General features: G+C 39.2%; 1 protein-coding gene across 2 annotated transcripts in view; it reads right to left on the reverse strand.

The window, feature by feature from the left end:
- Positions 1-394: 394 nt before the first annotated feature.
- The window catches only part of pik3r5 (phosphoinositide-3-kinase, regulatory subunit 5), a 28,029-nt gene continuing 4,398 nt past the window's right edge, over positions 395-24,025 (reverse strand). The window contains exons 2-18 of one of the 2 annotated variants that reach the window (XM_039793817.1): positions 16,212-16,327; positions 11,960-12,075; positions 11,748-11,816; positions 10,360-10,498; positions 8,836-8,905; positions 8,011-8,185; positions 7,405-7,573; positions 7,209-7,277; positions 6,136-7,031; positions 5,845-5,970; positions 5,461-5,592; positions 5,157-5,250; positions 4,553-4,629; positions 3,746-3,839; positions 3,406-3,488; positions 2,214-2,326; positions 395-1,909 (exon numbers count right to left, since the gene is read on the reverse strand). In XM_039793817.1, coding sequence (XP_039649751.1) covers positions 1,759-1,909; positions 2,214-2,326; positions 3,406-3,488; positions 3,746-3,839; positions 4,553-4,629; positions 5,157-5,250; positions 5,461-5,592; positions 5,845-5,970; positions 6,136-7,031; positions 7,209-7,277; positions 7,405-7,573; positions 8,011-8,185; positions 8,836-8,905; positions 10,360-10,498; positions 11,748-11,816; positions 11,960-12,075; positions 16,212-16,311 — 2,673 coding nt within the window. In that variant the 5' untranslated portion in view covers positions 16,312-16,327 and the 3' untranslated portion in view covers positions 395-1,758. Of the gene's footprint in view, positions 1,910-2,213; positions 2,330-3,405; positions 3,489-3,745; positions 3,840-4,552; positions 4,630-5,156; positions 5,251-5,460; positions 5,593-5,844; positions 5,971-6,135; positions 7,032-7,208; positions 7,278-7,404; positions 7,574-8,010; positions 8,186-8,835; positions 8,906-10,359; positions 10,499-11,747; positions 11,817-11,959; positions 12,076-16,211; positions 16,328-24,025 lie in introns of both variants that reach the window. The other variant, XM_039793753.1, reaches the window with a different exon arrangement.

Below are 24,025 nucleotides of genomic sequence, written 5' to 3' on the forward strand. Positions count from 1 at the left end.
GAGCACGTATCCAGATAGATAGATAGATAGATAGATAGATAGATAGATAGATAGATAGATAGATAGATAGATAGATAGATAGATAGATAGATAGATAGATAGATACCTCGATCTGGTTTTAAAGTAGCAATGCATAATATTCTATGAGTTGATCACATATCTTGTATATACAATCTTTACCTGAAATGTAAGCTGTCAGATAAATGTAGTGGAGTGAAAAGTAAAATGGTAGAAGTAGTGTATCTGGTTCTGAGCGAGTGTATCCAGTTTCATTCCACCACTGTATCCATACGTACTGCATAGATACACAATAACAAGTTGGTAATATATAGAGGCAACACATCTTCAAATGAAGGCAAATATCAAGATGAAAATTAATCTACAGTTGAAGACATACATTTTAATGAAGATTTAATTTTAGATGTTTTCATTGCATTGATGGTACACATACAGTTTTAAATAGGTTTTTTGCAATATTTCCATCAGAAAAGACATGTAGGCATACTGTATATCTGAACATAGAAGTACCTAATTTATTAATCTAATGTTCAAGTGCTTCAATTCCATGTAAGATATGTATGTGCAGTACTATTTCAGTCGATCAGATGATCAGGGTATTATCCCTATACAGCAACAAAACAATTATATATACTGAAATGTCATAGTTTACAGTATGCAAAGTACAATGAATCAGTTACTTTTTATAAAGGTTTTTTTAGCACCACATATAAAATTTATATTTTACATCTGTGCCCTTGATGAAATAAAGGTTAGCACTTTGCAAGAGCTAAAATATGGTCTATATATAAATTCCATTACATATATTACAAAGTACTGTACTTCAACTGAAGTCAGTTGGAATCATAGGCAGTATATGGTTGGAATGTCAACAGAGCCCTCTGCTGGTCATATTTATTACTGCAGTTAAAACAGTGACTTCATTGTAACTCCATGGGAGACATAAGGATGTCACAGACATAAAGCATGATGGTGTAACATTATAGTCATAGCATGCAATGCAATATTTTACAATAATAATATTTACATATTATGTAAGTCCATAGTGTCCATTCTCAGATATAGTCCCAGAAGCATCCCCGAATGGAGGCATTACATATTACAGTCTGGTCATCAGGTGTAAAATATCCCCCTGGTCCTCCATGTCGGTTGATCAAGACAAAAGTTCTCAAAACGTTGACTCCAAGATGATGTCTCCATTTTAACATTCCATCTCTTGGTAGGACCCAGGCTTTTTTCAACATATTGCTGTTGCCATGTTTGGGTGCTATCTCACCTGAGAGCCTGTACTCTCTGTATTTACCTATTTACTGTTTGACCAGATTACATTCTAATGTTACTGTGGGTAAGGTTACTTCTCTGTCAGCCTGAAAGAGGAACTGAAACCTGTGGAATGAAACTTGAACAGTTTCCTTAACAACAGTGAATGGTTATTTTTTATTTTTTTTTACAGAGAAAGCTGGACTCCACATCGTTAGAACTATTATATCTCTAGTCCTTTGTTTTTCAGGTTCTTTGGTATGTATTTGTACGATCACAGACGGTCTGCTGTTTCCTGATTAGCCCTTCTGTGCAAGTCCTCCTGTTTCCAACAGATGCATCCCACTGCCGATTGAGGCCACCATCAAAATTGTATGCCACTGTGCACTTTCCTTCTGCAATTAGTGTCTGTTATTCAGAGCATTAATACGTGCACATAATATGTTCTTTTAAAACCATCCAAACCACTGGTCAGCAGTCTCAGGGAAGAGCCCCACTGAATGTGACAATGGGCAGGCAGAGGAGGGAGCAGAAGGTGGGGTTAAGAGGCTGGATTTGGGCTGAGGTCGGGGATTTTCTTAGCCTCCAGTCAGTGGAGCTGTCAGGTTTATAACACACTGATATGTCACATCTATATGGGAGAGAGGGAGACACGTGGGTTAGAGAAATAACAACACTAGTGAGTCTGGTTGTGAGTTGTGAGTGGATGCTGTAAATATGTGTGTAATTGTTTCTATTCATATATTCCCTGAGAGAGAGAGAGATAGTGTGTGTGTGTGTGTGTGTGTGTGTGTGTGTGTGTGTGTGTGTGTGTGTGTGTTTGTGTGTGTGTGTGTGTGTGTGTGTGTGTGTGTGTGTGTGTGTGTGTTTGTGTGGGTGTGTGTGTGTGTGTGTGTGTGTGTGTGTGTGTGTGTGTGTGTGTGTGTGTGTCCCACCTGGTGACACTCTGCAATATTTTTTTCTCGTCCTGGTCCAGACATACAGCAAAGGTTGTGTTACCAGCACCGCTGACCTGCACCTTGTCCACCTTCACCTCTGTCACGCTCAGCTGCTACAAAAAGAAAGACCAAAACTAAATGCATTGTACCAAATGAAAAACATTTTGGAGAAGAATACAAAAAAATGCTAGATCCTTTTAAACTGTGTCGATATTTTTGCATGCATATTATTGCTAATTATGGGTATTGCAGCTTGTCTGAGAAAAATCAATCAGTTAAATAGGTCAACATTCTGCTGAGCTGTGTTACGACTATTGCAAATCAAAGCTCCACATCTAAACGAGGTTAACCCTTGTGTTGTCTTCGGGTCAAATATTACCCATTGTCTAAATGTCTATATCAGAAATATGTGTTTCTTTATAACTACCTAATTTTGATTACCCAAAAATAACATGAATCATTCCATATAACGCGGTTCTCAAGTACAACAAAAATCTCTACTTTCATTGAATTTTGTATGTTTTGATAAATTAATTTTATTTTTTTTGATAAATTAGTTTTAATTTTTTGAAACAGTATCTCGACTGGACATTGACATATGCCATTCTGTGATTATCCTTCCTTTAATATTAGTCTAAAAAAAATCATAATTTCTGCTTTTCTTTAACAAAGATTAGGTATAATTTCCTATAAATGAGGTTAATGAGGACCATGAATTCCAAAAATAAGTGTAAATCTAGTAATGAGTTTGTGTTAGTGGTGTTTATACATGGTAGCGAAAAGAAGCGTTAAACATCAAAAAAGTGCCAAAAATATTGAAAAAAGTGCCAAAAGAGACAAAAAGTGATTTTCTGTTTTGACCCGGGAGGGCGATGCATGGTCGAATGGAAGACAACACAAGGGTTAAGAGATTAAGCTACAATGTTGAGCAAATAATATAACTGACAAAACACACACAAAAGCAAAACAGATGCAAGTCTTGCCTTGGCTTTTTGTTCCATCAAGCTGTCAGATTGAAAAACTTTGTTTTCAGCAAACATGCGATGAGTTTGAGATGCTATCAAGAATGTACTGAGTGAGACTCTATTTTGAAATAGAGAATGTGGTGCAGAGTTGTTTGTGAAAGCGTGCTGCTGCTGCGCTTTTCTGACCACAAACCAACGACAGACTGATCTATCATCTAGCTCACCTGGTTGTAGCCCTTCTTGCTTTTACAATTCTGTCTCTTCAGGACCTCAGTCATTGTGAGCTGCAGGCACTCCATCTTTGAGTCTGACAGGGATTGTTTAAGTTACATTATGAGTACATTTAAACATCTGGCAGTAATTGCTTCATTGTTACTTAACAAAGCTATCAAAAGGAAAATATCAAGGAATTTACAGTTAACATTAGCAGGAGCAACAGAAGATACAGTGCCTATGAGATTAATTAAAACAATCTTTGTTGATATATAAAGGTTCCCTTTCAACCTAAACAGTAGCCTAATTGTTATGTCAAATCTACATGTAGCTAACATGCTAGTCGTGTACCTAGTTCCTCAGGATTCTTGCATGCTTTGGTTAAGTTTACTGACGTACAGACTTTGGTTTCTCTTTTCCAGTGACTTCTCCCACTAATCACCACCTGAATGGGAGGAGAAGAAGAAGAAGAAGAAGAAGAAGAAGAAGAAGAAGAAGAAGAAAAAGAAGAAGAAGAACAAGAAAAAGAAGAACAAGAAGAAGAAGAAGAAGAACAACAAGAAGAAGAACAACAAGAAGAAGAAGAAGACATGCTTTCATTAATCCCACAATGGGAAAATTCACATTTTTCACTCTGCTTGGTACAGTTATTACACACATTAAACACAGGCCTGAAAATACACACACATGCACATGACCAATACAGGAGGATAAGAGGATTACTGTTTTGGAAAAAAAACACTCTTGAAAAACACCTTAAAGATAATAACTACTGCCTGACTACAACAGGAATTTTGAACAATATTTTAAACTGAGGAAATGTATCTAATGAAAGATAAGGAAATGATAATGGATAACATCAGTAATGTGGGACCTCACGTTTACCTTTCTCTCATGCTTCATACCACAGGTCCCCACAGAGGCTTGGTCAGGACAGTGCTCATGGCTGTTTAGCATACTTTCTATTTTGTCACTAAATTTTGATGTGTCATTTCCTGTGGTTGGAGAAGTGATCATAACTGAAACCAGTTAAAGAAGGCTAAACAAGGCAAACCTGCACTGTCTCCAAAAGAGTAATGGGATGTTTTTCTACTTTTCTTGCAAAATGCAGCTTCAATACATGAATTTTGATAGGAGATAAAACTATCACCATCTTACCTTATTGTACACTACCTCCAACATTAGAGGCACTGCTTCTCGGTCACCGTCAATACCAAACCTCTTACTGGCAGCACCTATATGAAGAGAGAAAAAGACACACACTCACACATCAGTGATCTATTAGACCAGTGTCTCCGTTATACCATTTAAAATAGTGCAAAATGAATTCTACAATGCCGTTAAATATGACTACAAACATTCAGATTTTGTGAAGCAACATGAACACTTTTTACATTTAATGTAGAAGATATTAGGTTTGCAATGACAAAAACTAGATAATTTTGTGTGAAGAATATTGTGAGTTATGGAATAAAGTAATTTCACAGTAACTAACAGACATGAGGCATAAAGAGCATTCCCTGAATTCTCAAAGGGAAATAAAAAATCAGAAGTGCAAGTGGTGGCGACAAGTGAAATAAAAAAAGTGGAAGTAGACTGAATCCTGGTATAGAAATAACAGATGTTCCGCTATCATAAATGTAGTCCAGTTTCATAAAAACTGATGATGCATTTCATTGCATGGAAAATGTGGAGGATTTTACTTAATACAGCACGGTTGCAAAAATATACAGTATGTGTGTGTGTTGTGTGTCACACTCACCCATGGCCTTTATGGCTCGTGTTCCTGCGGTGTGACCCAACTCTAGGGAGTGGACGAACACCTCAGTCCTCCTCTCTCCACAAGCTAACGTCAACTGCAAAACCGAAGATCCTTAATCAATCACTGAGTTTGGAACAATGTCACATTTGTTAATGCTAAGACCCAGAGGGCGTCAGTGTGCTATTTCTGTGCACAAGGATACCAAGGTCTGGACAACAGGGCTTACAGTATGCGTTTTAGAAAAAGGTATATTGTGTATTGTTGCTTTGTGTGTGTTTTATTTGTGTGTCAAAGTGTGTCTGACCTCAGCCTGGTAAAGTTGGATCAGAGCTGGTCGTCCAGCATAGCGACAGTAGTACAGGACCAAGTCGGCCAGGATGGGCAGACGGTGCTCATATGAACTATCATATGACTCTGACTCCGTCTTTGAGGTTTGCTGCAGAGCGATACAAAACTATTTAATACTTAATACAATTATACAGCAGGATCATTTATGTAAGTATAGGCTAAACAAAACATTTGACATTTTTGAAAGGTGTTTATGCTCTAGGCTTTATCTATCTGCATGATAACAGTTCTCTGGTATACATTTGGGTTGAGTAATAGACTACACAAAAGATATTTTTAGTTGTATTAATGTGAGGGTTAGTTTTAGTTAGGCAATTTGAAAGTTAAATTCCAGTTGTACCTGACAGACGACGTTGGCAGGCAAGTTAAGCAGGCTAAGAGTGTTTCTTTCATACCAAGGGTCCAACATACCAAGGAGATGGGCAATGTCGTTAGTGCTGTCCCCTGTGCCCATTTGGTGAAGATCCTGCTTCAGCAAAAGCAACAATAACAACAGTGGAATTCTCATATCTGTCTTTCCTTACTCTGTACCATACAACTCATCTCTTTGACAGCTTAGTACATATATGATGTTATAAACAAAACCTTGTCTTCAATGAATGACATTTGGTTGGAGTACTCTTCTACTCACATTAGACAGGGCCGCTCCTTTTGGAGTTCCAGATTGAACCACAGGATTAGGAGACCTCAGACTCCCGGGCCCTGCTGCTGAGTCCCTCTTCACAGGCACAAAGAAGAACTGAAGCTTGAAGGCCCTGCTGAGACGTGGACATGCACTCTCCTTCCTCCTCAGGCTATTGTAGGCTCGGGCCACCTTCCCTGCTACCTGATCAGCACCAAACACCACCACTCTCAGCGTAGTGTTCGTACTGTCCTCATCACTGCTGAGAATGGGCCTCCTTCGGAAGCAGACATGTCTGAGAGTTTGACTTTGTGGCTGGAGGAAGGGCTCAGGATAGCGTAACTTGACTTGCTGTGGTAGAGAGTTGGAGCGCTTCTCTCGCACCACGAAAAGGTCTTTTGATTCTGTGTATCCCAAGCTTTTGGCCCGGTATAGCGACCGAGGGCTCTTGGGTTTAATGAAGAGCCTGTAGAAGTGCTGGCTGAGCCGAGCCGAAGCTTTGTTCATAGATTTTGGCGAACATTTTTCAGCAACAGGAGAGGAACAGATGTAGTCATCCGAATCTTCAAAGTAGTCACTATCACCACCAGAAGTGACAGAGAAGAGGGACGGAGCGTAGGACTCTGAAGTGACGGACAAGGTGGAGAACATGGAGTCTTTGGAGGCGGTGGACAGGGAGGAGATGGTGGAGAAGGTGGAGGCACGATGGTTGTTGCTGCAGCCATTAGGTATGATAGACATTGAAGGCAATCCATGTTCCTCCTCTTCTTTGTCATCTTCCTCCTCCTCTTCTTCTGCATCAATCTCCTCCTCATCATCATCAATGTCTACCTCCACTTCCTCCTCAGCCTGCCCGTTAATGACCTGGTCAGCAGGCTCGTGTTCCAAAAGAGTGTTCAGAACATCTGTAGGGATCAAAATAGACAATATATCAATCACATTCAGCAATCAAAAAATAAATAAACATTAGGAATGGATTTCCTGGTGCTGAAAGAAGTAGGGAAAACTGAATCTCCATCAGCTTAAAACAGAAAGATAATTCCTGTGTATGAATCAATAAAGTATCATGCCGAATACTTTACCAAAGTTATCTTTTTCCCAATGAAACATGTAACACTTGGCTGTAGGCAAAGGAAGAGTTTGTAGCATTCCTGAAAGGGACGTCAGAAAAATAGAGAAAAAAAAATAACTATCAGAGCAATATCCACTGGAAACTGAAAGATTATGATGTGATACACTGTGTATATATCCCCCAGTTCATGAAACCTGCCCTCTTACCATCAGACTTCCTTCCATTGGATGCTGGGATTCTCATGCTCTCCCTGAGTTGCTCAAGTCCGTGGATTACATGACTGCGGCCCTTCAGAGGGTCACTCATGGCAGCGGCCGTCTCTAAAACATCACTTACCGCTGAGAAGAGCTCCCCCAATTCATTCACAGTTTTTGCCTGCAAAGAGCATTTGTGATATGGTATAGTAAAGGAACACATTCCTGAATTGTTATCCTGTCTAATTCTTTAAAAATTCACACACTCTCTAATGGTTTGTATTGGCTTCTTCAAAAGTATGTATGTTACACACAGTAGATGTAGTGCTACACATTTCCTTGGTTTGCTTACATGTTAGTATAATGCTATTGCTATTTTCTTAAAATACTTCAAACAACTGGTATTAAAATGCACATAAACAGGGTTTAAAGGATAATGTTTTAACTGATAGGCCACTCATCTTGATATAAATAACAATTGATTCAATAATGTAACTCCTATAACCCCATACAACAAAAGACATTTTAATCACAAAATGTATACTCAAAATATTATTTAATTTTGTTTGAGAACTATTGATGGATTGTCATCCATAGTACAGAGCCCTGAGCACATACCTGCAGGGCTCTATGGATGCTATGTAGAGGGTACTTGGTGCCTAGTGTGGACTGGAAGGCGTGTTTGATCAGGGTGATGTAGGTCTCTTCCTGCGAGTGCTGAATGCGACTGAGCTGCTCAGCCACTAAGAGAAACTCAGCGGGCACCTCACAAGGGTTCATCAGCAGCACGGTCCTGCAAGCAGCACACAGATGGTGTCACTGTTAATGTGCGAACATGTACGCAAACTCACATGGCAGAAGATGCAAACAGGATGCTATGGTGGTGCTGCGTGGTGGTGGGGTCCAGTAGGTGGGTTGGTGGGTGGAGAAGGGGATGAAAAGGGACTTTCCAGGTCAGGAAACCACATAAGTGCTAACCATCTAAGTGCTATAATATATTAAACATATGGACACTGAGTGCTGTTTCTTTATTTTAAAAGTTTGGTGTCAGATCAGATAACGTTACTGTGAACCACTGGCATGTATGAAAATAAACAACTCATTTTAACAAGAAAGCAGAAGGTGCAAAGATAAAGCACAGCCTGAACTGGACTGAAAATAAATTGTCATGAACACACCGCTAACAAAGACAAGGCTGTACAAACAAGTTGTATGTGTGCACTCATTATACATACATACACATACATATAAATGTCATAATATCACCAGCACTTGTTAAGCATGGAAGCCCTGGCTAAGTCACAGATGAGCTATGAGAAACCAAAGAGCTTTTCATTCTACTATAAATCTTAAATTGTGTAAACATAACACTGTCAGTGCCAGTGTATAGTATAGTTCTATTACAGTCTGTAGAGACAATTTGTTTTTATTGAGTGAACTTACATGGTCTTGGAGCACTGGCCGGGGGTGTTAAGGAACTGTTCTTCTCTTACCAGTCTCTGAAAGGAAATTCCTGTGAGGAAAAATAATAATAATAATTTATTCATTTTCTAATCTATCTGTTCTGTTCTAACAATGTGCGTGTGCGTGCTATTCGGTGTGTATGAACTGTGCTGCCTCTCTTTTTGCTTTAATATGTGTGTTTGTGGATGCAGCCGCTGTGGCGTTAATAGGTCTATTGTTTATAGGCTACATTTTTGTGTTGTTTGCTTTGGTGATGTTTTATTCTGCTGTTGATTCTGAAGTGTTGGTTTATTTCATTTGTCTGTCTTAGTATTGCTTGTTGCAATCGGTGTCCATAGATTTTTCAATTTATGTCGTTTATGTTTAATTGTCTGAGTTTTGCCCTCTTTTCTGGTTATTTTCAATAATCTTCACTGATGAAGGTGGTTGTATATTTCTAACTGATAATCAGTTGTGTGTACAGGCTGCAAAGTGCCATCTTTAGAAATTGAATTTATTGTTGGTTTGGACAACGGGGCTCTTTGTTGCCGATGTTGTTTCACTAGTATCGGCTATAGCCTATAGTGCATTGACATTTAATGCAATTTATATTGTAGCCTAAAGGTGTATCATATATCAGCACATTTTAACCGACCTATACTATCTACTTTTATGAAAGTACAATCTTACACACAATCTAGTATTTTTTAGGGTTATAGATAGATAGATAGATAGATAGATAGATAGATTTTTATAGATCCCAAAAAAAGGGAAATAACGGTGTTGCAGCAGCAAAATATCAGACACACAGCACACATACAGAGTATACATTAAATAATAGGAAACAATATACATGTAATAATAATTGAAATAGTTGGCCTACTACAATATTCTCATACTATAACTTACAAATGTCTGTCAAGAAGTGGTAAGAAATGTTTAAAAACAATGGATTCATCATATATTCATGAACGCTTTATATTCAAATTTAAAGCAAAGTTATGTAATTACAAAATTTAGTATATAATAGATTTAGCACTAATATTAAACCAAAAGCAACAAAGGATTTCAAACTGTGTCTTTATATCTGAGGGATTACAGTGGGAAAAAAAGACAATTTAACATTCAGTTCATTCAAATGTTTTCATTCAGCCTGTTGCTGTGTTTCTAGCACTTCCTTGTGAATTTCAGTGTAGGTGTTCACATCTGGCTTCTGCTTTTTTGTATTGTAAATGCACTAGCTTCATCCGCTTTCAAACGATTTATGAAGAAGTGCCCAGTTCAACCTGAAGCCTTATCATCTTCCTGCATTGCTGCTGTCTTGATACTGTTGTTTATGGTAAGCAGCATCCTTTTGATTTATTGTCATCCTTAATGCATTTCTTTGAATTGTCACTAGGGGGAGGGCGATTACCAGGGTTGAAAGACAACAGTAAGTACAGTACATGTTTCAGACACTCACTGCAGACTAGTAGACAAATAGAAACACACACAGTAGCCCAAAATGAACCCATCTATATTTACCTGGGGCTTTGATCTCCAGCTGTAGAGTTGAGAGAAGGCTTCTACACACACTGCAGTAAGGCTCAGGCCAGGTGAGGAAGCAGCGAAACACCTTGATAGCTTCCTCCAGCAGCTCTGGGTCTGGAGGACAGTATGGTGTCTGCAACCAAAGCACAAATCATGTATTTTAGTGGGGTTCTGTTAAGGAGCAACAAGACCTGTTTGAGGCTTCATGGGTCATTGTTTTGCATAAATGGGTTATTTCTTATATACATCCAATTATTTTGCATGTATGGTGAAAGTTCAAAACACTATTGACAGAACAGTAATGTGGACTACAGCTGCAACTATGCTCATTATTGATCAATCTATAAAATGTTCTTTATGCTATTTTTTTGTATTATTTTTCAGTGTCAGCAATAATAAAACATGCCAATTTAGTTGCTCGAACATTATTCAATTTAAAATGAAAAATAAAAATAAAAGTAGCAACTCTGAGAATAACGTCATTGCTGCATTCATGTGGAAAACTTCGGTCTATTGAGGTTTGCCTCACAGCAACCAATAATGTAATAACATGCCAAATATTCTGTATAAATGGATCCAACATGTTATACAACCTGTTAATGTGATGTATTACACCCATTTAGTACAATAACTGGCCTTTATGACTTTATAAGAGGTTTAAATGGCAATGTAACAACAATATTGGCATATATGATGTGTTTCTTGTTCTTATATATTAACACATGACTTCTCAATTTTATTATTACATCATCAACTAAAAATATGTCACATACATTATAAGGTAGTTAACCAAGTTTAGTGTAATAATGTGATGTTATTTCATTAGCCAGTCTTTTATTTTATTACAGGCTTTATGACAAACAACCAAAGGGACATTTGTCACGTCATTACAAAACCTCAAAGCTGTAACAATATCAGTTGCTACACAGCTCTAACTGAACTCTGGGGTTCTCGCTTCCTACTGAAAAAAACCCCCACTATCAAGACAATCGCAAGAAGTATGTTGTAATGTAATGTAACTGGAGTAAAAATACATGTATAGAATTATGTCAATCTATTGAAGTAATCAAACCGTGTTGGCTGTGACAGCTTCTGGCTTCTACTGGCTTCTGTCTAACCAGTAATACATCAGTGGATCAGATTTCCAATGACGTGATTACTGGGTCACTTGTTAAATCACCCTGACTGCAAAATAGAAGCAATGTTTATGAAACAAACAGTTCTTGTCAAGCTTTGGTCACAGTATCACCTCTAACAACATCATAGTGGTTTGAATTGAGGAACTAACTAACCTTCTGAGAGTGCTCTTAAACATGTGAAACGCACACTAAGAGGTGAAGGAAAGTTAAAGGTTTTGATAACACCTGGATGAGGATTAGTACCTGAAGCAATGTGGAGGAGAACATGATGGCGAGGGGAGCCACCAGCTCATACTGACACTGATCCTGAACCTGAACTCACACATATTGAGACAGACAGAAAGAGAGGAGTGATTCGGTTATACATTCAGTAATAATAGTTCTGTCAACAGTGATACAGTACTAAATAACATGTACAGTGGGCAATATGTTCTCTTTGACCTTTGACCTCTCACCTCTTTGGTCTTCCTGATGATCTGTTGTAACAGGATGAGGAAGTTCTCAGGGTCCCTTTTCACCAGCTCCTCCAGGCTCCAGCGGTTCATTGACTGACCCGCTGAGCACATCAGCACTGAAAGACATCAGCACATGTGGATTCATGTTAGTGCACAAATTCAACATGCACAGACAGATACATGTTAAACATAGAAAGAGATACAGAGGTCACATGTTTTACCTCACCAACGCAATTGTGGGAGACAGAGTCCATAAGTCAGGATATTCAATAAACAATGGCACAGGCAGAACAATAAAACACTGCCTGTTTGTAAAACAGAGCCAACAGACACCAACTAGTGATGCTGGGTCAGTTTTTGTTGCACTCAGTTGCTGACTAGTGCAGAGTGAGTCTGTATCTGTATATGGCCAGCAGTGTAAAAATATATAATTTGCTATCACTGCTAAATGTGGCTGGTGTATAGCATGTCAGCCGCAAAATTATACAAGAATGGTCAGTGCAGCAGTGTATTGGTAGTTTTTCATTATACGTAAGTAAACCCTACTGTGTTTGTGCTTTTTCACATGCAAGCAAAAATGCATTCGTATGAGACAGGAGCTCAGACCATGTCAATTTAGTTTGTATTTAACCAGTTATAAATGTAATTGTGATGTAATTTTATTTATACAGAGACAGAGACAGTGCACAATTAAACATTAACCTTGTGTAAAAACAAGGAGAGATTCATTGCACCAGATTTGTAGCACAATTGCTATTTTCCGCCTGTAGTACCTGGGCATGTAGGTAAAAGAATTATGAATTAATTAATTAAAATCTTCTTTTCAAAAAATGCTTGGTCAAGAAAGCACCGTAAAACTTTGCCCTGCCTTGAATTAACCAAGGGCACTAGTAATCATGTCCTACAATTTTTAGTCCTTCTGTAATTGCTCCATGTGGGAGAGGCACTGTAGAAGCAACATCGTAAGACATTTTAAGAGCTCAGACCAGGTTAGTTTTGGTTTCGGAAGAAATACTGGTATAAGGTATACAGGAGAAACCAGCCCAAGGTGAAATTCCTGAATCAAAGTCAGCCAGTGGGTTTGCTTTTGCACATACAGTGATGGCCACTCAGTTGTAGCATCCAATGTGCAATGGTGTGCAAGTTTCACCCAGTTTTGTTCAAGATTTACTACTTAGGGTGCCTCAGAAGCTCACCTGGTAGAGTGGGTGCCCATATATAGTTTTATTCCTTGACGCAGCAGCCGTGGGTTCGACTCCGCCCTGCGGCCCTTTGCTGCATGTCGTCCCCCCCCTCCCCCCTTTGATGTCTTCAGCTGTCCTATACAAATAAAGGCCTAAAATGCCCAAATAATAATAATAAAAAATAAAAAGATTTACCACTTAGAATCCTACCTGCGATGCAAAGCTCTCTAAACTAAACTCTGTTGATGCCAGGTATACTGTGGTTTGAATAGATTACATACTATAGACCATCAACATAGACTCTATGTCCGCTCTTCTATAAATGTATTGTAAGTTCAGTCTTATGTAAACAATGTCTTTATTAACCCTAATTTGACTGCACATCCATTCCACCTACGAGTACGGACATTCAACAGAAACAGCCTTTTTCTGCACATTATCACAACAAATTAAAAACAGTTACACAAATGCTTATTATTTATTGCAACCTGAAACTTCAGCTGATATGAGGCCATTCATTCCAAATGTGAAATCCATCAAATCATAGCCTATAATAATGGAAGTGCATCTAATTTCATCATACAACACCTTGTTTAGGAATTGGGTGTGAATCTTGCGTTTGGGTCTGGGCCGGCCATGAACCAAAGGTTGGTTTGCAACTACTCACAGCAAAACTTTAAAGTCCTTAACTGTCAGTGCTTGTGCACTTCAGGGGTGTGTTTTATCACCTTTTGTTCAGTGTTTCAGTTAGGATGTTTTTGCAGGACATATTTCCTGTTGCAAGAAAACAGAGTTATCGTCCCTAAAGTGTTTTGGTACTAAAAAAAAAAAAAATGAAGAGGAATTAAAGTGTAATCTACAAAAATTGGGGATATCACGACTCACTCTGGGAACTCACCATTGACAGGGCTCAATTCGAGGGCCGGAATAAACGGTTGTCTTTCATATTCCCTCTGCACGCAATAGGATAGCGCTACAACCAGGCAGAGCAACGAAGAAGGTAGCGAAGCTAGTTGATAGATTAAACTTTTGCTGTATCCGGTCGGCAAAACTCCGAACACATCTTCCTCACGATGTGATTGGCCTGACTAGAGTTTGGTTTTTCCAGCTCGCAAGCCAACGGAGAGTGCCTAGAGGTGCATCTAGATTTCTAGGCTAACCCTGGATACTTTAATTTAGACATATTTTTGGGATTGAGAAGTTGAGCTGTGATTGCAAGTTTTCTATTACAGTGTGAAATGGAAACAAGATAAAACAATAGGAGAGAGCTGTGCATACAGTATCTACACCAATCTAAGGTCTACCACACTCACAAAAACAACTGAAAGTAAATGCTGACTCCTCACAAGCACCTTACTTTCCATTTGATCCCTCTCTCTCAACTACTCCGACTGCATCTCTAAGAAGTTCAGGTTCAGAGGAAGCAACACATCAGGAGTTGTTCAGGTTACACAGAAATGTTATCCAAGAAACTGGTCAGTTGCTGTTTCTCTACAGGTCTCTGCACCCAGGAGTTACATCTCTGGAGATCAGAGGTGTATTTGCATCATGATTATTAACTGGAGAGCTACACAGGTTTATTTTGTGAAGATGCCAGCACTGGAAATGAAGCTGCAAATTTTAAATGATCCTGTTGAGAATTTGAATATCTCAGTATAGTTCACATGAATGTAATCACACTCATAGACAACATACTGTACATGTCATCCCTGGAAATCTTCTAAACAGAAGACGGAGTCATGAAATAAAGTGAGGAAATGAAACATAAGAAACAAACTTTTTAAATGTCAAAATCACATCTTCACAGCCTGAGGATATAAAACTTGTTTGTGTAAGTGACTATATTTGGCACTGGTTGACGTGCGGGAGGCCGATGTCGATTTAATCTTTTACCCTGTTTTTACACGCTGTGCCACAGATTCTCCTGCCCCATGATGCCTTACTCACACACTGTGGTCTTTGCCACCACTTCCTCCCAGCTGTCTATTCACACAACTTCCTCCAGCACCCAGTAACACGTTCCCCTGATGATCTGACAGCAACAGTGTCACCAACAACAAGCTCAGACACCCATATACCCTGTTTCTGTCAGCAGCCCTTGTGTTGAGAAAGTGAGAACAAACAACATGCCTTCTGATCAAGTCAGCACTGTAAACAGCACATGCTGTATCACACTGAAATGTGTGTAATGGCGTTGATACTTCTGAGAAAATGTGTTTGCTTGTACCTTCCTAGAAACAGATGGTTACAGGTGTGACCCCAAGCATAAGCTACAAGAGCTTAAGCAAAACCGCTCAATTGTTGTGACTCTAGATTAGCACGTCAGCCAAAAGAAATGAATAAAAACATATATATGATTTTACCCTCATTTGACTGAGGCTCATGTGCACAGTAGGAGCCAGGATTGAACCACCAACCAGAGTGCAAACCACAAGGGAGCCAGGGGGAGCTTGGCCCCTCTTAATAATGCATGAGCTCCCTTGAAAACAGGATTTGTGTCATTTTGGGGGGTCTCTAAAATATTGACAATATGCTTTTGCCATGCATTTCTACTTTTCTGGTTCTTTATCATCATACATCATGCATAACATTAGGCTATTATTGATTGCGAATTCATGCATGAATCGCAAGGCGGCACAATATCAAAAACATCACTCACTTTAATTCATAGATCAGAAAAAAGGTTTCTTAGGTTGTGTGGAGATTTGATGTGGTCATTAGCTGATTGTATTTTTATTGATTATATATCAGATGTGCTGACATAAAGCAAGTTGACCTATACTTGTGGCTATGAATGTTTCTTTGCAACTCCCCCCCATTTTTCATATCATATCACCACATGAGACAAAGTCAGAAATATTATAAAAACCAGCCTGCTTCTGTATTACAGTAAGTTCTCATTTCTAAGATGTGAGGTTTTAACTGAAAAGTTACATAATAATTCCCACAGAAATGTAATCATCTTCACGGAAGCAGCGCAGAAACGTAATTAGTTGTTGTTCCAAGCTTCACTGCTTCATGCCAAATCTTTAACCAAATCTCAGCTGTGATCGTCATCATAGTCTTACCGTTCCAGTGATGTGCTGCTGTGGGACTTTGTCTCAGCCCGTCCAGACACCTGTCCAGAGCATGCTGGATCCTGTCCTCTGTGCATGAGGTGTGCTGCATCTTCACCGCTCAGGTTCTGTAGAGGGATGGGAGACAGAGCTGATATTAAGAATCAAAATGTGATACATTACCATTCATGTATTCTTTGGAATATTATCTTCAAATTTGATATTACGTGCATGATGTTCACATACACACATGCACACAAACATGCCTCTCTCTTTTCATGAGCAGTATGTGTTATCACATCTGTTTTGCATGAAGGCAGATCACGCGGTACGCATGAAAATTTGTAGAAGATACACAAACCATAAAGAGACATTTCTAAGGGGAAGGAAAAACAGACACGGGGGTTTGCTTGTATCGCTCCTTTTGTTGCCATAGTTCCCCTAAATGTGACACATATGATTCTGCCTCAAATCAGTTTAATGAAAAGTCTTGTAAAATTTTGAGAAGAGCAACATTACCTATCATGTTCTGAGGTATATTTAAAAAATTTAAACCATACAACAACAAACAAATTTAGCTCTAGCTCCATGTCAGTTATGTCTTTCCTAGTGTGGATCAACGACAGTACACTTCCAGGATAATTGCCCTAACATCCGGCGCTACCAGATGTTCCTCATTTTCTGCTCTCTGTGTTGCCATTCTCAAACTCCGTTCCCTTTGCAAAACAACAACAACTTTGACCTAGCAAGCTACACCTTGAAAATGGCAAGTTTTGAAGAAAATATAGGGACGACTGGGAGGTTTTGGGACCAATTGGTGTGGATTTGCTGGACAAAATACACACGGCAATACACTGGGAAGAGAAAATTCCTTTTAACCATGTATCCATCTTATTTAAATAACTCACTGTACGGTATTGTGTGAACATTTAACGTTACTTAATATTCTATGTGCCTTTTGCGGGGTGCAAATGTTCCACCAAAACAAGTTCCTTCCCAAGACTATTTTGCATAACAACCCTCGCTGTGTCCGTAGCTTAGTGCCGCCTAAGACAGTTGTGACTGGTTTAAAGAAATGCAAAGAACCCAAAGCGTTTTTTTCTCCTATCCTGGAATGTATGTGTTGTAGAGCCAGACCACAGCGCTGTGCAGATAGGTCGAGACTATGTCCTCCCAGATGCTGCCGCAGGCCATACACAGTTTTACAAACAGGAGTCTTATTGAAACTCTTGGCGCACAGATGTTGAGTAATTAGTGTAAAAAACATAATGGACAACTATTACTATCAGCAACATTTCAGCAAACCAAAACAAGCCCACAATGTTCACCTTATGACTTTTATAAAAGGGTAAAAGAGAAAAAGACAGTGATTTCAGATTTAAAATCAGTCCCATGCTACGAAGATTTGTGAAACAATGCTGCTGATCAAAGAGATGTCGTGAAAACAGACACGTAAAATTCCAGTATGACCACAGCATTGTAAGTACATCATGTCTTATCTTACCACTGACTCATGACAGTGTGCTGAACATCGCTTTTATAACGTTCAGTTTATTAGTGCATTTGGCTGTTTCTCGTACAACACCTGAGGACAACCCAGGGGTGGCAACTTGTTTCAGTTCTGTAATGAACACATCTCATCAGAAGCAATATGCATAACAATATACGAGGGACGTCCCCTTAGTTACTTAAAAGAAGTTGAGTGACCGGTTTTCTTTTAGGATAGATAAACAACATTCATGGTGGCAGGTGCTTAATGACACAGTTTGAAAGCCGCAACCCCAACCAACCAAAACCAAAAGTCAACCCTGACTGGTACCCAAACCAAGGAAAATCTTTCAGTAAAACAAGTGACCACTTCTTCACTGGTAACTACAACATTGCAAGGTTTTAGAATTCCCCTGAAAAATGCACAATGTTGTTTCATGGGAGGACAGGTGCACCCGATATGATGAAATACAAATTAATTACTGTGGTGGTCAACTCAATTTGCATGTACAGTATGTTGCTGGGAAAGGGAAACCCTGTCTTGTCAATCTCTTTGAGGTTTGTAGAAGTTGGCAATGAATGTGTTTGCTTCTGACACAAATAGTGTTAATGGTTAGGTGTAGGCAGATGAGGCGATTTGGTTAAATCTATTTCATTCCATTGGTTGAAAGATGATATAAACAAACTTGTCTTTTATATCTGTCAGTTAAGAAACATCTGAGTAAATGGGATATTTTTTTTTTTAAATACACCATACATTTTGGCCATGAATGCACATAATAATCAGACACTGGACATACTGTATCTGTGATCTTGATATTGATCAATGTGACAGTGTGTTAGATTTTTTTGTGTTTTAGAAAAATACTGGAATTAAAGATACTGTAACATTTAATGAATGTTCATTGAAATGTGGTCAGAAGACCACATGGTTGTTGGTAATGCATTACGGTCGTGCTTGATATATTTTTAAAGCTTACCTCATATTAGAGTTTTAGCATGGAAGTACAGTATATATGTGTGTACTGTGAAACCTCCAAATTTAAGAAGCAGAACAACTGTACTTCCCTAAAGAAGCTTTTTAAAGATTTGCTGTTTTTGAATTTGAGCAGCTTAGCTCTTTTGTGTTTGTGATATATAAATAGTTTCTATACAGACTATATAATAATAATTTCTCAAAAACTAAATCATTTTGATGATATTAATCAGAGCGTAATGTGCACACATAATTCATGAGCTTGTTTCAGTGATGAAAAATAAGCATTCTGTGTGTTAACTGAGTCCTTACAGAGTAAAGTCAGCGCACAGACAGAAATGTGCAATGACATCAAAAACAGTTTTTGCCTGATTACATCTTCTCAAACTTTCCCCAGAGTGTGACAAATTCCCCATTTCACATGAAAGCTAGAAATAAATGAAAGCTGTCAAACGCATCGTGTTAATGAATGACTCATTTGTTCTTAAACTCCCACTCACCTAACTACCTGACACATACACAGAGGTGTCAAGTAACAAAGTACAAATACTTCGTTATCTTACTTAAGTAGAAATTTTGGGTATCTTTGGGTATTATTATTACTGGAGTCATTATTTTACAGCAGACTTTTTACTTCTACTCCTTACATTTTCATGCAATTATCTGTACTTTCTACTCATTACATTTTGAAAGTAGCCTTGTTACTCCTATTTCAGCTTGTTTTCGTTCAAAAACACACACGCACAAAAAAAAAACCTATCCAGATAAATCACGCCATCCGGAGAGAGTGAATTTGATTGTGGTTGGATGAGAAGTATAAACATATACCATTCGACACCCTATTGGTTTGTACTCGATCCATTGCACCTGCACAGACCCAGTGCTAGTACGGCACCGGTGCCTTAACGACCGTTATCTACCGGACCGAATCATACCTATCAAGTTTTGGTTTTGAAAATAAGGGAAATTTTCCGGCACATACCGCGAGCAGTCCCACCACCCCAACCAAGCTCCAGTATCCCTTACATTTTAAGACAGGTGTACAAGAAAGCTAAAGTCACCACTTGATGCAGAATGCTGAAAACATTTACAATTTATAACATTGCTTGTCTTTACATTTACATTTCATTTCATTGCTTTTCTTTTACAGTTTTTCTTTTCATTTCACATAACTTTTCTTTACTCTTTTAGTGAGTTATTGTACAAATTTGTTGCAGACTTTACATTCTTTAAGACTGTTTTGGAAGGAGTGAGAGTAGAGCGCAAACAGTTCTGTTGCCTAACGTCATTCTCTGTAACAATCTTTCGTACCATGCTAAACACCCTATCTGAACTTGCATTGCTATGGGGAATGCATAGTAAAGCCTTCATAAGTTTTGGCAGTGCACCGTCTCTGTCGTAGCGTCCATCATCTGTCTCTGTTCTTTTTTCTTTTTTTCCCACGTTGTCACTCATCATCTGACCTCACACACTAACCTCGCAACAACAGCCACCTACAGTACCTGTAGTAGGCTACTGCAGGTGGCAGTTATCGCGAGGCAAGTGACAGAGCTCAGATTGGGAATGTTTTTTTGTTTTTTTTACTCTGCTCGGGCCCAGGGTATTATTATTTTTTAATAACGCAGGTTAAAATACGGGAGATTTACAGGAAAATGCTAATACGGGAGGACGGCGAGAAAGAAGGGTAAAATACGGGACTTTCCCGGCCAAAACAGGATACTTGACAGGTATGGACCGAATAGCAACGCGGATTTCGGTGCCTTATTTAGGTGCCACTTAAATGCCTGCGCTTCTCTCTGATGCTCCGAAAACGGACATTAGAGGGAACTGAAACATCACCGCAGCAGCAGGTAACGTTAGCCTACCGTTAGCTAGCAGCTGGATTAAACACTTGAACAAAAACAAATGCTGACAGCTAAACGGTGTAAAAGTGTGTCTGTATTTCACTAGAGAGGATTGTAACACCAGACTGTGGCTGCCATTGTCTGAAAAACACAAGCCGTCGCCTTGTGCTCCTTTTTTTTGTTTTACATTTTTGAACATACAGAACAGACAAATACAATTGAACAAGGTGCTTCCTTTTTTGTGGAGGTGGGGTAGTGCACTATTAGGCCCCTGTGGGGGCTAAGCTTTTGTCCTTAATGGCATTTTTTTTCCCCCTTGCATTACTTTTACTTTTATACTTTAAGTAGTTTTGAAACCAGTACTTTTACACTTTTACTTGAGTAAAAGCTTGAGTTGATACTTCAACTTCTACAGAAGTCTTTTCAAACCCTAGTATCTATACTTCTACTTGAGTAATGAATGTGAATTCTTTTGACACCTCTGCACATACACATACACGTAGACACACACACTACAATTAAAAGCCAAATTTTTGGAAAAATACGCTTATTTGCCTCTTTCCACGGGTCAGATAAGAAGATTGACACCTCTCTCATATCTGTCCGTTAACTTAATTTACCATAAAGAGTTGAAACAGGAAGAAACAGCTAGCCTGGTTCTCATCCTTTCCAGGCTTTATGCTAAGCTAGCTAATCTAGCTGCTGATACCGAGTGGTATCGATCTTCCCATCTAACGCTCATCAAGAAAGTGTACTTCCCAGAATGTCAAACTATTCCTTTAAAGGCATGCAAACTCACAAGTCAACATAAAAAGTGAACAGAAACAACAAACAAACACAGCTATTGAAACATTACATGTTACACAAAACATTGTCCAAATATTCACAGTCATGCTTATACACACATATACAATGCCAACACACACATACGCTGTACAAACATCCGACCCACCGACCTCATCAATACCACAGGTGGAGGGGTAGGGCAGGAAGCTCATGCAAACCCAAGTTCAGAAGGGCAGAGGAATGAAGCTCAATTATCCCCCACCATTTCACTGCTTTTCCTACAGTTACCATTCAACAACAATACCAACAGCTCCAGAGGTAAACACATCCATGCAGCCCTTTTTCTCAGCGGCCCATCCTCCCTAGGGAGGTATTGTGTCTAGAGGTGTCCCAAGTGGCACTGAGCATGGGTATAGAGCCGAGCGTGTTGGACGCTTGTGCTAAGGGCTCCGGTCATTGTCATGGTTGACAGAGCTGGATGAGAGCCCAGTTGGAGTGGAAGGAACTAATAAGTCAGAGCCATGATGACTCCTGCATCCAGGATGGGGTTCAATGGAGACGTGTAAAGGTAATAAAAGAGGTGAATACCTTATACGAGGTGGCATGATACAGTGAAAGTGTTGTTAGGAGGTTTATCACTAGTAATACTAGGCATCAAGTTACTGTTTTAGTATTCATTTTACAGTAGTAGCCTTATTGCACAGAATGGTACAGGGGTATTATATTCTCAAAGAAAAGTTAGAAACAAATGAGATTTTATACACTGAGTCTTTAGGGAATTAACAATCATTTACAGTAAAGTCGGCTATTGATCATTTTTATAGGACAATTACATTCATTAAGGCCGGAGTGGCTGACAGGTTCTTTCTTAACGCAAACATACTATAACAAGCAGAATACAGGCAAAACTACTGTAATTCAATAACTACACAAGACGTAATAGTCAATTTCCTGTGATAAAACATCACACCTAAGGAACATGTCATTATGTTACTGTGAACGATGCTACAATATACATTGATTGGGACTTTAACAGAGAATTTCAATCCCAACTCCAGAGTGTCATCATAGTTGTTTACGTAGAGTTGCTAGTCATGTTGCTAAATGCATGAGCCTGTGGTGTTTCATAAGAGGATGTAAGCAGCACATCCCTAAGTGTCAATAAGGTCACTTCCACTTTTTAATGGGTTGCAACTCGCAACAGTCAGACAATAACAAGTAGTGCTGTGCTGTGGAAGAACAACTAGATTTACACTGGATTAACCTATTCCTTCTGAGATAGAGCACCTCTCCGTTGCTATCTCTTTATGTTTTCTCCTATTTATAAGCCGTCCTCTCTTGTCTAGCGTTACAAGTATCAACATTTCCCAGATAAAAGACCAGTGCCAGCCCTGCACCTCCACCTGTGTCTCTCTTTCTCGTACTGTCCTATTTTTCCCTCTCCCTCCATCTCATGGAAGGCTGCTTCCCATTTCTCCTACTGATCCCATTACCAACTGCTTCCTAACAGGAAGATAGCTTCCCTGCTAAGCTGCGGAAGCAGGTGCCTCCCTATTGTTGTGGTGTGATCAGACTCTCAGACATACTCCCACAGACCAGGGAGGAGAGCTTGTGTGTGTGTGTGTGTGTGTGTGTGTGTGTGTGTGTGTGTGTGTGTGTGTGTGTGTGTGTGTGTGTGTGTGTGTGTGTGTGGGTGTGTGTGTGTGTGTGTGTGTGTGTGTGTGTGTATACAGTATGCGTTCCTGTCATTTTAACTAACCCCCCTCCTGATTGATAGAGTCTGATATTCACATCCAGTCTTCCTCTGCTGGCCCACAGAGCTGTTATCCTCCTTTCTCTGCACTGACCTACTGGATGTGAAATGGCCTCTTATGGCTTTAGGAAACAGCGGTCCAACTCCAAAGCTCTCCTGTAACAAAGTGCTTCCCTTTAGTTCAAACAACCGCTACCGGTGACAACTCACCAAGTCTCATACACCAGGCTGGAGTTTGCCCAGTTGTCATGGAACTGCAATTGTTGAAATGTTCTACTTACTTCTTGTTCATGTTGGCCATGAGGTGAGCTTGTTTTGTCAACTCCTCTTACCAAGGTCAAAGATACATTTTGAAGCTTGATTGTCAACCCTTTTTTTTAAGCCAGGCAGGTTTAGAACTTTTTCTATGTTATTTGTAAATTATTCTTTCCTCATAAGGGGTCCAGCATAACTGCATTTTGCTGAAATATCTTGCGGTACTTCTAATCCTTTATCAATTTAAATGTACTCAAGTAGACCTATAGTATGAGTAATTGCATACAAGTGACTCAAGTAGAAATTATTGGCTTTAATCAAAGGTGTCAAAAGTATTCACATTCATTATTCAGGTAGAAGTATAGATACTAGTGTTTAAAAAGACTTCTGTAGAAGTTCAACTCAAGCTTTTTACTCAAGTAAAAGTGTAAAAGTACTGGTTTCAAAACTACTTAAAGTATAAAAGTAAAAGTAATGTAAGGGGAAAAAAAAACAATATGCTTTTTCATATTAGACGTCGCGTTTTGGAAACAATTAGCTCCTGGTACTTGGGTGCGCAGAGCTTGCGGCACATTTGAAAGGAGTAGTTTTTGCATCCAACCATTTTGAAAAATTCTTCCAGGTACGGCCAGGGATGTAGAAGAGTTGGCTGGTCTTCCTGGCTACCAACCTCCTCGCTGTTGCTTGGTTGGGACATTTCACTCGAGTTCTCTTGAGTCTCTGC

Source organism: Perca fluviatilis, chromosome 1 (assembly GCF_010015445.1).
Source record: "Perca fluviatilis chromosome 1, GENO_Pfluv_1.0, whole genome shotgun sequence".
Lineage (NCBI taxonomy): Eukaryota > Metazoa > Chordata > Actinopteri > Perciformes > Percidae > Perca > Perca fluviatilis.